Source organism: Lithobates pipiens, unplaced genomic scaffold (genome assembly GCF_037356315.1).
Source record: "Lithobates pipiens isolate NorthernLeopardFrog02 unplaced genomic scaffold, aLitPip1_a1.2 Scaffold_22, whole genome shotgun sequence".
NCBI lineage: Eukaryota > Metazoa > Chordata > Amphibia > Anura > Ranidae > Lithobates > Lithobates pipiens.
The window spans coordinates 104860485-104875433 of record NW_027507784.1 but is presented as its reverse complement, the minus strand read 5'-3'; the positions used below and the strand labels follow the sequence as shown (position 1 = coordinate 104875433).

The 14949-nt window shown below is 42.7% G+C and overlaps 1 protein-coding gene across 1 annotated transcript in view; it reads left to right on the top strand.

Moving 5' to 3' along the window:
• Positions 1-14949, top strand: part of LOC143924025 (acetylcholine receptor subunit alpha-1-B) — a 40311-nt gene that overhangs the window by 4333 nt on the left and 21029 nt on the right. Inside the window, exons 2-4 of the mRNA XM_077448048.1 lie at positions 6355-6512; positions 6598-6642; positions 10460-10569. Coding sequence (XP_077304174.1) covers positions 6355-6512; positions 6598-6642; positions 10460-10569 — 313 coding nt within the window. The remainder of the gene's footprint in view (positions 1-6354; positions 6513-6597; positions 6643-10459; positions 10570-14949) is intronic.

The following is a 14949-nucleotide window of genomic DNA, read 5'->3' as shown; positions in this document are numbered from 1 at the left end:
AGGTGACAGCACATGGTAAAAATTTACCGAATTGCAGAATATTAGCACAACTATCCCAGCCACAGTTCGGGCAACTGGGCAAGCAGGCAGCAATAATTTGAACTTGAAGGCAGCTCCCGCTGGTTGCTATGGACAACAGCACTTAATATTGTAGTACTGAATGCAGGCAGAGCACAAAAGTCCTTCCCCTTGGGTTGAGTTCCTCAATTGGTTTAACAAAGTGCAGTTCCCCAGCTCGGTCATGGGTTGCTAGGGGCAATGGCTGGCAGGTTACCTGTGAACAGAGGGTCCCCGAACGAACACCCAAGTGTAGCTGTATCCCGTAGGGGCTGCTGAGTGTAGTTATCCATCTGTCACCCTTCCCAGCCAGACACACACTTTTCACTTGCTCAGAGACATGAAATTAGTCCTTGCTTGTTTTGTTTTACTGAGGGGAATTCAATTTGGATAGGGTTAGGGAATTTATGAGATGCCCAGATAAATTGAGAGTCAATATTGGGACCAACTATATACATCACAGTATATACCAGTGATGGCGAACCTTGGCACCCCAGATGTTTTGGAACTACATTTCCCATGATGCTCGACTACACTGCAGAGTACATGAGCATCATGGGAAATGTAGTTCCAAAACATCTGGGGTGCCAAGGTTCGCCATCACTGGTATATACAATCTCCTCTTCTCCTCCTGCACATCACTTCCTTGCAGACTAAAAAAAAAGCCTCACTCCTCCTGCACATGGCTTCCTTTTTCTTTCAAGACTAGCTAGCACTGTAGGCCTGACACTGGCTCAGCCATGACTAAAGCAAATGCCCTTTACAGGCAGGGACCGCGGGCCTCTATGGTGTAGCAAAAATGTGGAAAAGTCCCAGTGCTAAATGTCCCTGTGGCTACTTCTCCCAGCCTCTTCAGGCACTGCCAGCCCTCCTGGCTGTAGCTGCCCCTTTTCAATGCCCCTGCCACCACAATCCTCCTAACTGTCTCTGCACCCATCCCAGACCGCTCCATCTCTGTCCTCTCAGGTGTGCCTTCCACTCCTCCTGACTGTGTGAACACCCACCGGCACTCTTGGCTGCCTCTACAGAACTCCTGGAGACTTGCCTGGCAGTGTTCTCCCGCTGTCCTCTCTTGCGCCTCCTGTGTCTCCTGGCCAGGACACCTCTGTGGGCTGTAAGAGGGTCTTGTCCTCACCCAAGCCCAGGCCCAAGGTCAACCCCCCCCCTCTCTCAAAGGCCCGATAGTCTAATGCCTTGTTTCCACTAAGCGGATCGGATCGGTTCGGTTTGGTTTGGTACGGTACGCTATTTCTAGTGTTTCCATTATGAAAGAGGCCCATACAACCGAACCATACCACACCATTCAGGGTCCTGCTTCAGATGTGGGGGCACAGAAAATGGTACGGTACTGTTAGGGCGGAGCTACTGGCATCAAACAATACATTCCACTGATTAGCGGACAGAAAAAACACCAAAGCTCACGTCAAAGGCATTTTTTCTAAACCCCATATGGCCCCTGGTGGTCCTACTTGCAGTGGAAACGCTCACCTGAATAGGCCGGGGCCATTCTAACACTTCCAAACTGTACTGACCTGAACCATTCCGCTCAGTGAAAAGAGGCATAACACTCCATCTCTAACTTCCACCCGATCAACTCCTCCCCAGCTTGGCTGACCCTGGGTATTTAAGGAGGCCTGCCCCCTGCTAATCCATATTGGGGATTGGTCGGGGCTCCTCAGAACACCCCAGGTGACTTTACCTTCCCTCTCCACCTCTCTTTCCACAAAGCACTAGAAGATTCTGGAAAGAAGTAAGAGGTCCTGGCGATGCCACCTGTGAGTCACCCAGCACTACCCATTCCCAGCCCAGATCAAAATACACCCAGGCTTGGCTGGCAATATATATATTAGCTATAAAAAACATATTTTATTATTCTAGCACACTTCTAGCACACTAGTGGGTATTACACTTACATAGTTAGTCTGGTTGAAAAAAGTCCATCTAGTTCAACCAATAAAAAGGGAAAAAAAAAATCCTTAAAAAAAAAAAAAATCCTACAATCCTATATATAGAATCTTTTAACCACAATTGATCCAGAGGAAGGCAAAAACTCCAGAAAAGCATGAACCAATTTGTTCCAGCAGGGGAAAAATTCCATCCTGATTCCCAGAGAAGCAATTGGATATTCCCTGGATCAACTTTAATATAAATGTTACTACCCGGTTATATAATGTTCATTTAGGAAAGAATCCAGGCCTTTTTTTTAAAGCAATCTACTAAGCTGACCAGAACCAGCTCTTGAGGGAGTCTATTCTACATTTTAACAGCTCTTACTGTGGAGAAACCTTTCCGTATTTGGAGATTATGGCTAAAATAGGAATTTTCCTTCACTTTGAAACAATTTGCTATCATGACCTCCCATGTCTCCAGGACAGGAAGTGAAAGGAGGACGGAAAAAAAGAAAGAAAAAAACAAACAAACAAGTTTCAATAATAATATGTACAGTGGACAGAGCAGTTCACATTTGAAAAATGTCAATTCCTTCCTTTCAAGTCTATGGTAACACACTGTAAATGCGCCTGTAGCATTTTTTTTTTTTTTTTTTTATTTTTTTTTTTTTTTTGCGCCTGTAGCATTTACAGTACGTTTGACAAGCGTTAATCAAATATCAGTGAGGTGGGGAAAAAAAATCACTTGAAGGGCATCTGTTTTTTTTTTTCCACTTCCTAAATGCAATTAACCGCATCAAAAACATATGTTGCCATCTCGATTTTCCGGGTTCGGTTTGTGCATGAGCACGCCCCCTGCTGACCCGTGATGTGATTGGACACAGGACGAGTTTGGCAGCAGATTTCAGCCAATGATTTCGGCTGAAACCTGCTGATCGGCTGTATTTGTTTACAAAACAGATAGAACTCTGTGTGCAGTAAAAACCGATCTGGCTGTTTCTTCAAAATCAGAGAGAGAAAACAGCCAGATTAGTAAGTAAAAACAACACACGTTACACTTGTTGGGCACACAGTTAACCACTTGATTGCCTCTAGATGTTACCCCTTCCTAGTCATTGTCATTAATATAGAGTCAGTGTACAGTATTATCCAATTTGTCAGAAGAAAACATCCAACCTCAGCCAGCAAATACATAAAGAGGATGTCTGCACCAACATACCGCAACCGCCGAAATTTTCACTATCCCCAATTACCGTAGACACCGCAAAAAACATCATTAATAAACTGCGTGACAGTACCTCACCTATTGACATCATCCCCACAAAACTACTGAAAGAATGCTCCGACATCGTGGCTCCAACCATAACCCACCTCATAAACCGATCATTCCACGAAGGGATTGTTCCCAGCATCCTCAAACAAGGCATCGTCAAACCTCTACTCAAGAAACCAAACCTGGACCCTCAGGATCCAAACAACCGTAGGCCAATTACAAGCCTCAACACCATTTCTAAGATCATGGAGAAAGCTGTAGTACATCAGCTACAACTTCACCTGGATACTCACAAACTCCTGGACCCGCTGCAATCAGGCTTCCACCCGGGTCATGGAACAGAAACAGCTCTCCTCAAGATTTGGGATGGCCCCTCGAAGCAGCAGATGACGGAGAGCCGTGTCTCCTCGTACTGCTAGACCTAAGTTCAGCGTTTGATACAGTAGATCACAATACTCTACTCGTCCGACTCACAGAAGTAGCCGGAGTCCAAGACATAGATCTCCAATGGCTCGCGTCCTTCCTAGGAAATCGGTCACAGACAGTGAAACTAAAAAAATTCCTCTCCTAAACTCGGGCAGTCACCTGCGGAGTCCCTCAAGGCTCTCCTTTATCACCCGTTCTCTTCAACATTTACATTCGCCCACTTCTCCAAATCATCAGATGATCAGATCTCTGCTTCCACTCTTACGCTGACGACACGCAACTTTATTTCCGGATCAATGGAAAAAAAGATCACCAACAACAACTTGAAAACTGCCTCAAATCAATAGAGGACTGGATGACCACTAACTCCCTCCAGCTGAACGAATCAAAGACAGAGCTTCTTATCTTACTCCCAAATCATAAGCCCGCAACCAAAACCTCCTGGTCTCCACCAACCGTCTTTGGGCAGACTATCTCCCCAAAGACCCAAGCGAAGAGTCTCAGGGTTATTTTAGACGCACAAATGTCAATGGATGCGCAAATAGGATCTGTAGTCAGTGGATCTCACCATCTGCTACGCATGCTTCGCAGACTCATCCCTTTTATCCGAAAGAATGACAAAGCAGTGGTAGTTGGAGCAATCATTAATTCACGACTGGACTACGCAAACTCGCTTTACATCGGATTACCACAATATCAACTTGCGCGATTACAACTGATCCAAAACACGGCGGCAAGGCTGATATCAGGAAAAAAACCCTGGGAATCCATCTCTCCTTCGATGAGGAGCTTACATTGGCTAACCGTAAAAAATCGGATCACGTTCAAGACCCTTTGCCTCACCCACAAATGCGTGCATAGAGAAGCTCCGCAATACCTAATGGAGAAAATAAATCATTACACACCAAACCGCAGTCTTCGATCAGCCAACAAAAACCTCCTCCTCGTGCCCAAAGCCCGGTATAAATCCAAGGGGGATCAGAGATTCGCTGTCCAATGGCCTCGGCTATGGAATTCTCTACCAATCAACATCCGCCTGGAAGAAAATCACCTGGCTTTTAGGAAAAAACTCAAGACCTTCCTCTTTTAGCAGATGATCAAAGCTCGCAACAGCGCCTAGAGGCGATTCAGTTCGCATTGTGCGCTATACAAGTATTTCATTCATTCATTCATTCACTGATCACTGCATTAGTGTCACTAATGCCATCAGTGTCAGTTAGGCAGGCAATAGACTAGTCGAAAAATAAAAGTTCTGTCGATTGAAAAAAGAAAATAGCTTATACGATTGTGCCATCAATTGTTTGGATTTTCGAAAAAAAAAAAACAGCATGTTGGATCAGGCACTTTCGATTGCGGCATGAAACTCGTGTGTCGCAGCTGGCAGACTAATGATGCGAAAAACAAACAATTTGACTCATCTATGGCCTGCCTTAGAGACCCTCCCAGACAGTGTCTGTTAGAGCCAGATTTTCCACCACCCTGTCACAATTTGACCACTGCCATTAATGAATAGTGTCTATAGCTGTGGAAATTCCAGTATATATTTCATAGTTTGTAGACGTTATAACTTTCACACAAACCAACTACCGTATGTATCGGCGTATAACACGCACTTGTTTCCCCTTAAAATCAGGGGGAAATCGTGGGTGCGTGCTATACGCCGATCCCTGCTGACTGTGAGCCAAGCGAGCGCCGCCGACATACACAAAGCCGAGTACACTCGGCTAGTCTCGGCTCCGCTCACAGTCACGTGGGCGGGACTGCGAGAGGAGCCGAATACACTCAGCTTTATGTATGTCGGCGGCGCCTGCTCCGCTCTGCTCAAAGTCACGCCTAGTCCCACCCCTATGATGGACATAACACGCATCTGTGCGCCACGTGGGTGGTAAAACTTGCCCTTTTGTGCTGCTGCGCATATGCGTCACGTGGGCAGCAAGAGGTTAGCACTAAACTGCAGCACATAGACGTGAACCAGCCACATAAGAAAGAATGGGATTTCTACTAGACATGCATTTCCTTCTATCAAAGGGCAAAACAGACATGCAAATGCTATGAAATTGGAATTAGAAATACATACAGTTATTAATTGTATGTAAATAAAGACCTGTTATTAAAGTGGTTGTATACCCCACTTGGTGATTTTTACCTACAGGTAAGCCTATAACAGTGATGGCGAACCTTGGCACCCCAGATGTTTTGGAACTACATTTCCCATGATGCTCATGCACTCTGCAGTGTAGATGAGCATCATGGGAAATGTAGTTCCAAAACATCTGGGGTACCAAGGTACGCCATCACTGGCCTATAATAAGGCTTAACTGTAGGTAGAATGAATATCTCCTAAACCTGCACGGAGCCACTGACGTCAGCGGCACATGCACTCTGAAGGTCCGGCATATCATGATGGAACTTCAGAGCACCTTGCCAGAATGGAGGGCTCTTGCGCTTGCAGCTTCAGCCTCTCACAGCTCCGGAGCCTGCGAACCCAGAAGAAATGCCAGGAGAACATGTCAGCGGCGATCGGGTCCCACTGCGGGGGCTTTGTTCTAAGGTAAGTATTTCACTATGTGCTAGTATGAGATGCATACTAGTAAATTATGCTATTGTCTTGCAGGGTTTTTTTTTTTTTTTTTTGTGGTTTACTACCGCTTTAATAATAGAAGTGATAAAATTATTATATTCCTTTAAGTCTTCTTTAACTCTCTGTAGCTGGATTGGTCCATTCTCATAAACAATCCTATGAACATGAAGCCCTCTTAATCGATAACCTCTTTACGAGCTACAACAAATTTGTACGTCCAGTTGAAAACTTCAGCGACAAAGTTGTGGTGACGCTTGGCCTGCAGCTCATTCAGCTTATTAATGTGGTATGGAAATAGAACCAATTTTTAAACCCAAATGTATTCTCCTTAATGGAAACAACCTAACAAAGTTAACTGATTTATTTTATAGGATGAAGTGAATCAAATTGTATCAACAAATATTCGCCTGAAACAGGTACATTGACTAAGTACTTTTCAGTTTTGTGTCAGAATGATAAAATAAAGTAGAACCAGAGACACAGCACACAGCTCAATAATCAAAATTTGAAAGAAATATAATCAGCTATGTCTGGAATCTTCTGTCTGGACATACATTTTATTTCTAAAGTATTGGGACGCCTGCCTTTACACGCACATGAAGTTTAATAGCATCCCAGTCTTAGTCAGTAGGGTTCAATATTGGGTTGGCCCACCCTTTTCAGTTATACTACCCCTTTGAATGAATGAATGAAATACTTGTATAGCGCACAATGCGAACTGAATCGCCTCTAGGCGCTGAATCGCCTTTCACACTGAGACAGTTTTCAGGCGCTTTAGCGCTGGAAATAGCATTGACTAAGTGACTGGAAACCGCCTCCCATTCATTCCAGTGTGACTTTTCACATTTAGGCTGTGCGTTGTGGGATGTTCCAAAAAGACCTGCAAGCAGCATCTTTGCGGCAGGTTAGTTAGTTAGGTTGAATAAAGACACCAGTCCATCCAGTTCAACCTGAGTGAGTGTCTACAATCGTCCCTATCCCTGTACATTGCACACTCACATCAGTCCCTACCCTCAAGGAGCCCACAATCCAAGGTCCCCATTCATATACTAGGGACAATTTTGGACAGAAGCCAATTAACCTACCTGCATGTCTTTGGAGTGTGGGAGGAAACTGGAGTACCTGGAGGAAACCCACACAGGAACAGGGAGAACATGCAAACTCCAGGCAGGTAGTGTCATGGTTGGGATTTGAACCAGCGACCCTTCTTACTGCTAGGTGAGAGTGCTAACCACTACACCACTGTGCTGCCTTGGGAGGTTGGGAGCTTCCAAAATGCCCTGCCCATTGGAATGAATGGGCAGCACTTGAAAATCACTTTGGAAGCACTGCAACACGGGAGTTTTTAATCTCTTCTTTGAGGTTAAATGCACCCCACTAGTGGCCGAAAATCAACGTTTAAACAGCGGTAAAGCACTGCTTAAATAGTGGTACAGTGCCGCTAAAACAAGCAACGTTTTACCGCAAATGCAGCCGTGGCCCCAGTGTGAAAGGGGTCTAACAGCTTCAATTCTTCTGGGAAGGCTGTCCACAAGGTTTAGGAGTGTTTCTATGGGATAGTTTGACCATTCTTCCAGAAGCGCATTTGATCAGGATCAGGCCAGGAAAGTTCCTCCACCCCAAACTTGCTCATACACACTATATTGACAAAAGTATTGGGTCACCTCTCCAAATCATTTAGTGAAGGGGGATTATGGTGTGGGGTTGTTTTTCAGGGGTTGGGCTTGGCCCCTTAGTTCCAGTGAAGGGAATTTTTAAGACATCGGCATACCAAGTCATTTTGGACAGTTTTATGCTCCCAACTTTGTGGGAACAGTTTGGGGTTGGCCCCTTCCTGTTCCAACATGACTGCACAGTTCTAACCTAAACCTGATAGAACACCTTTAGAATGAATTAGAGCGGAGACTGCGAGCTAGGCCTTCTCATCCAACGCCTGACCTCACAAATGTGCTTCTAGAAGAATGGTCAAACATTCCCATAGGCACATTTCTAAACCTTGTGGACAGCCTTCTCCCAGAAGAGTTAAAGCTGTTATAATGGGCCAACTCAATATTGAACCCTATGGACTAAGACTGGGATGCGATTGAAGTTCTTGTGCGTGTAAAGGCAGGTGTCCCAATACTTTTGGCAATATAGTGTATTTCATGTTACTGAAAATGTTTGGCCTTTGCCTGCAACAAAGTCTTAGCTGTATCACCATTCTTAAGTGCCCATTTACAAATGTGCATAGGGGTAATGTGTTTTTATGTGTGCTATCGCATTGTGTAATAGCATGGTAGTTACAGTGTTGTGTTACAAAAAAGGGTCATGTCTGATTTTTGGTATATTACATAGTAGAGAAGGTTAGGAAAAAAGATCTGGGTTCATCAAGTATAACAATTGTATGCTTGGTGCTTGTGAGTGTGAGTTTTATGTGTTTGATCTAGAGGAAAACAATTCTACAAGCATAGTCCAGTTTTGCTTTGAGAGGGTGAAAACAATTTATTCCTGACTCCATAGTAGCAATCACAGAGGCGTAACTAGAACCATCAGGGCCTTGGTGCAAGAAACCATGGCCAGTGCCCCCCCTGTCCAAGCCCAGTGGTGGAACCTTTGCGACCCTGGTAGTTCTGCCACTAGTGTCGGTATTTTTTTTTCATTATTATTTTTAAAAAATTTATGATTTTATTTATTTTTTACTATTTCATTTTTTTCTTACAATTTTTTAAGAGCCCGTTGGGGGGGCTCCGTTGAAATATCAGGGGTCTGGACAGACCACTGATGTTTCACCTTTGAGACAGAGAAATTAGATTTAGGACACAGCCCTCAATCTACATCTGTGAAGCTTCAGCTATACAGAATGAATGGACATAAATAGCTCTGTACAGAGGCTTCCTGTTCATTCACAAACTGAAGCATAGTACACACAGTTTACTATGCTTCCGTTATGAATAGACAAAATCAATGATCGGTACTGATCACTGATTCTGTCCATTCAGAAAATGTTCAGGAATGTAGCCACCCTCTCTTGCTCACTTGTGAAATAGACTAGGGACCAAGGGATGTCCAGTGTGCATAGAGCAGGGCACTTGACCACAACTAACATGCACTGCCCATTCCAAACCAACAGAAGTGAAGGGGAAAAGGAGATGATTGGGAGCTCTCAAAGGATGTTACAAGGAGGCAGACAAAAACACAGAAAACACTAGCTCACAGTTATTAACCACTTCAGCCCCGGAAGATTTGGCTGCTGAATGACCGGGCCATTTTTTGCGATTCGGCACTGTGTCGCTTTAACTGACAAGTGTGCGGTCATGCCGCTGCACCCAAACAACATTGACGTCCTTTTTTTCTTCCACAAACATAGCTTTCTTTTGGTGGTATTTGATCGCCTCTGCAGTTTTTATTTTTTGCGCTATAAACAAAAAAAGAGTGAGAATTTTTGGAAAAAAAAAACAATATTTTGTACTTTTTGCTATAATAAATATTCCTTTTTTGTTAAAAAAAAAAAGCTAATTTTTTCTCAGTTTAGGCCGATATGTATTCTTCTACATATTTTTGGTTAAAAAAAAAAAAAAGCAATAAGCGTATATTGATTGGTTTGTGCAAAATAGGGGATAGATTTATAGCATTTTTATTATTATTCTTATTATTTTTTACTAGTAATGGCGGTGATCTGCGATTATTTATTTTTGTTTATCGTGACTGCGATTGTGCGCCTGCTATCCCGATCCCGCGAGCCGACGTACGCTACAACGGTTCGCGGGATTGTGGTGACCTGCCACAGTAAAATGACGGTGGCTGTTCAGCAAGCGGTTAAGCAGTGGACATGTATGGATTATTTTTGGAGAATAAGGATATTGATTAGCATCACTTTAATGTAACGCAAGTTCACACGGGACATAATATGCATTAACACACTGCTAAGTATAAATGTGTCCTTAGGGATTTGTGGGCACAAATAGTTGTTTCACAAAGTGCCACCTGATCCAAAACTAAAATATTCCCCCAATTATTTTTATTATTTTAATCTGTAGACAGATTTGTAACATGCAGTGCAGTTGCTTTAGGAAACATTAGGCCATAATTGCAATTATATTGGGAGCTTGTATTTACAGCAATAACTGGCATATAGATTATTGGGCTATCATAAACTTTTGACGCTTAACTTGGATTTTAACCCAAATAGTAAAGTGAATGTAGCTAGTTCATTGTTGTTATAATCATATTTATTTTGCTTCTTTAATCACTCAGCAATGGGTGGATGTCAATCTAAAATGGAATCCAGCAGATTACGGAGGAGTACAGAAAATTCGGATACCTTCAAGTGATATTTGGCGCCCAGATTTTGTTCTGTACAACAAGTACGTGAAATAAGTAAGCTCCATTATATTATTGCAATTCAGTGACCACCACATGACATTCTTTGGTTAGTAAAGTAATGCAAGCCCTTCGCCCACCATCCAAACCCAGGTAATACAGAGTCATAACTACCCTATATGACTCGGTCCAATTACAAATTGAAAAATATGTGATATTGTTATTACATATAAATCTCTGCCGTGAGCTTTTATAAAAGTGCAGCCTGGATTTATATTTTCATTTACTTCTATTCTCTTCTTGTCAGAAAGGAAGTAGTGATGGGCTGCAAGGCCAACTCCTGTCTGAAGCTAAATTTGACAGTTTGCAGAATTCTGAAAAAAGATTACAGTGGAACCTTGGATTACGAGCATAATCCGTTCCAGGAGAATGCTAATAATCGAAAGCACTCGCATATCAAAGCGAGTTTCCCCATAGAAGTCAATGGAAACAAAGATAATTCATTCTGCATTGACTTCTATTACATGCAATACCGCATGTGGCCAGAGGTGGGGTGGGGGGCATCGGAGAGCCTCAGAAATACACTGGGACAGCTCAGCTGAACTCAGAACGCCTTGGAAAGGCTCAGAAACACTCGGGAACGGAGTATTTCCGAGTGATTCCGAGTATTTCTGAACGACTTCGAACAGTTCCAAGTGCCCCCGGACCTCTGACCAAATGTGGTACTGCACACCCCATTACCTTGAATTTTGCTCGTTTTGCGAGACAACACTCAGAAACCGAGTCAGAATAAAAAAAAAAAAAAAAGTTGCTCGTCTTTCAAAAAACTTGTTAACCACGTTACTCATAAACCAAGGTTCCACTGTAATTGCTGAAGATAATGAGCAGATTTTTACTCTATTTAGACACAAAATTAGGTATTGGTCAGGGTCAGGCAGTCAGCAGCTATAAAATCAATTTATGACTCAATCTATAATGCTGTAATATGTGAATCTCACTGCTTCTGTTTAGCATTGCTTTGTCATGCGATTGGATAGACAAATGACCCTATAATGCTCAGTGAGACAGCAATACCTTAAATCATTAACTTAAAGTGATATTAAAGGTTCAACTTTAAAAAAACAAAAAAAAGAGAAAAACATGTCATACGTCCCTGCTCTGTGTAATGGTTTTTCACAGAGCAGCCCTAATCCTTTCTTTATCTTATCTCCCGCTGCTGCTCCTGGCTCCTTCCCCAATGGCAATGGCTCCAAGTTTTCTTTAAAAAGTTCCACCAGACTCCACTCAAAATAAATGCATACGAATCATAGTGCTTTCTGCATAAACTTTCTTTATTGCAAAAAAAATGCATCCGCTTTATATTGTGCACTTGATCCAGTGCACTGCGGTAAAACAACGTGTATATCCCCTTAAGATCCATGTGGATTGTAAGCAGCACAGCTCAGCCTGGTGTCTGCTCATTTCTGGTATCCTACCAGATCTAGCTGTTTGTTTTTAAATGAAGAAAAAGAGTTTGGCCGAAAGTACTATGATACGTATGCATTTATTTTGAGGGGAGTCTGATAGAGCATTTCAAAGAAAGCTTAGAACCATTGCTCATGTAAAGGTGAAAAGTGAATACTGGAGGAGAAAAGGGGTGCCCCAGAGGAGAAAAGAGTGTGGCCTTTTTTTCCAACAATAGAGCTTTCTTTTGGTGGTATTTGATCACCCCTGCAGTTTTTATTTTTTGCGCATAATTTTTTACCTTTTGTTATAATAAATATCCCCCAAAATATATAAAAAAAAATAAGTGATTATTGATTGGTTTGCGCAAAAGTTATAGCATTTACAAAATAGGGGATAGTTTTATGGCATTTTTATTATTATTTTTTTTTTTTTTACTAGTAATGGCGGCAATCAGCGATTTTTATTGTGACTGCGACATTGTGGCGGACACATCTGACATTTTTGACAAATTTTTGGGACAGCAATCAATGCTATACAAATGCATTGATTCCTGTGTAAATGACACTGGCAGTGAAGGGGTTAACCAGGGGGTGGCAGTGTAGGGGTTAAGTGTTACTAACTGTGGGGGGCTGGGCTTTGTTGATCTCTGCTCCAATCACATGGAGCAGAGATCAGCGTCACTTGTTGCTAGGCAGGACAGGGAGATGCTGTTTACATCAGCATCTCCCCGATCAGCCGTCCCTCGAGACGATCGCGTGTATCCCCGCGGCGATCGAGTCCATGGGACCCGCGACCGGACTCACGGGGGTCCCTACTGGCACACGAGCGCACCGCCGGCGGCGCGCATGCGATGGCAGGGCGGCATTTAAAAATGGACGTACCTGTACGGCAATATGCCTGCCCGTGCCATTCTGCCGACGTACATCGGCGTGCACCGGTCGGGAAGTGGTTAAAGGGTAAGGCGCATATTTGACCTATAAAATATTTATAAGTTAACAACAGAGGTGAGCACATATAAGAGTGAAGCACTTTAATGGAATATTTTTGTTTACAGCACTAAGCACTTTATTCTTTAAGAGCACTGGAGTTTAAGATATGGTACTTACAGTATATAGCACGTTCAATTTACACAGCTCTTTTTTTGAAATGTGTGTGTGTGTATATATATGTATGTATGTATGTGTGTATATATATATATATAGATATAGATATAGATATATATATATATATATATATATATATATATATATATATATTAGATTTATATCAGTTCCTGCCCGCAAGGAGCTTACAATCTAACGCTCCTAACTCACATTCATACATACACATACAGCACTAGGGCCAATTAACCCACAGTGAGTGGAAAAAAAGTATTTGATCCTTTGCTGATTTTGTACGTTTGCCCACTGACAAAGAAATGATCAGTCTATCATTTTTAATGGTAGGTTTATTTTAACTGTGAGAGAGAATAATAACAAAAATATCCAGTAAAATGCATTTCAAAAAAGTTATAAATTGATTTGCATTTTAATGAGTGAAATAAATATTTGATCCCCTATCAATCAGCAAGAAGCTGAGATTAGGAACACTCTCTCTTAAAGGGAATGTTCCTAATCTCATCTTGTTACCTGTATAAAAGACACCTGTCCCTAGAAGCAATCAATCAATCAGATTCCAATCTCTCCACCATGGCCAAGACTAAAGAGCTGTCCAAGGATGCCAGGGACAAGATTGTAGACCTACACAAGGCTGGAATGGGCTACAAGAACATCACCAAGCAGCATGGTGAGTGGGTGAAAACAGTTGGTGTGATTAGTCGCAAATGGAAGAAACACAAAATAACTGTCAATCTCCATCGGTATGAGGCTCCATGAAAGGTCTCACTTCGTAGAGATTCAATGATCATCAGAATGGCGAGGATTCAGCCCAGAACTGCACAGGAGAATCTTGTCAATGATCTTAAGGCAGCTGGGACCATAGTTACCAAGAAAGCAATTGGTAACCCTCTATGCTGTGAAGGACTGAAATTCTGCAGCTCCCGCAAGGTCCCCCTGCTCAAGAAAGCACATGTACAGGCCCATCTGAAGTTTGCTAATGAACATCTGAATGATTCAGAGGAGAACCGGGTGAAAGAGTTATGGTCAATTGAGACCAAAATCAAGCTCTTTGGCATCAACTCGCCGTGTTTGGAGGAGGAGGAATGCTGCCTATGACTCCAAGAACACCATCCCCACCGTTAAACATGGAGGTGGAAACATTATGTTTTGGGGTGTTTTTCTGCTAAGGGTACAGGACAACTTCACCACATCAAAGGGACAATGGATGGGGCCATGCACCATCAAATCTTGGGTGAGAATCTCCTTCCCTCTGCCAGGGCATTGAAAATGGGTCGTGGATGGGTGTTCCAGCATGACAATGACCCAAAACACACGGCCAAGGCAACAAAGGAGTGGCTCAAAAAGAAGCACGTTAAGATCTTGGTGTGGCCTAGCCAGTCTCCAGACCTTAATCCCATAGAAAATATGCGGAGGGAAGGTTCGAGTTACTTAATGTCAGCCTCAAACCCTTAATGATTTGAAGAGGATCTGCAAAGAGGAGTAGGACAAAATCCCTCCTGAGATGTGTGAAAAACTGGTGGCCAACTACAAGAAACATCTGACCTCTGTGATTGCCAACAAGGGTTTTTCCCCCAAGTACGTTGTCATGCTTTGAGAAGGGGTCAAACACTTATTTCACTCATTAAAATGCAAATCAATTTATAATTTTTTGAAATGCGTTTTTCTGGATTATTGTGTTGTTATTCTGTCTCCGATGATGTCATGTATGACAAAACTAGTAGGGCGGAGTTTATGTCCAAATACACCACATTACTTTGATCCAGATCTGCAGATTTTTATGTAGGAACTTTTATCCATGTATTGCACTTTATTGACCTGTGAAAACTTTTAAAGCATTTTTTCAAGAAAATCACCATGGTT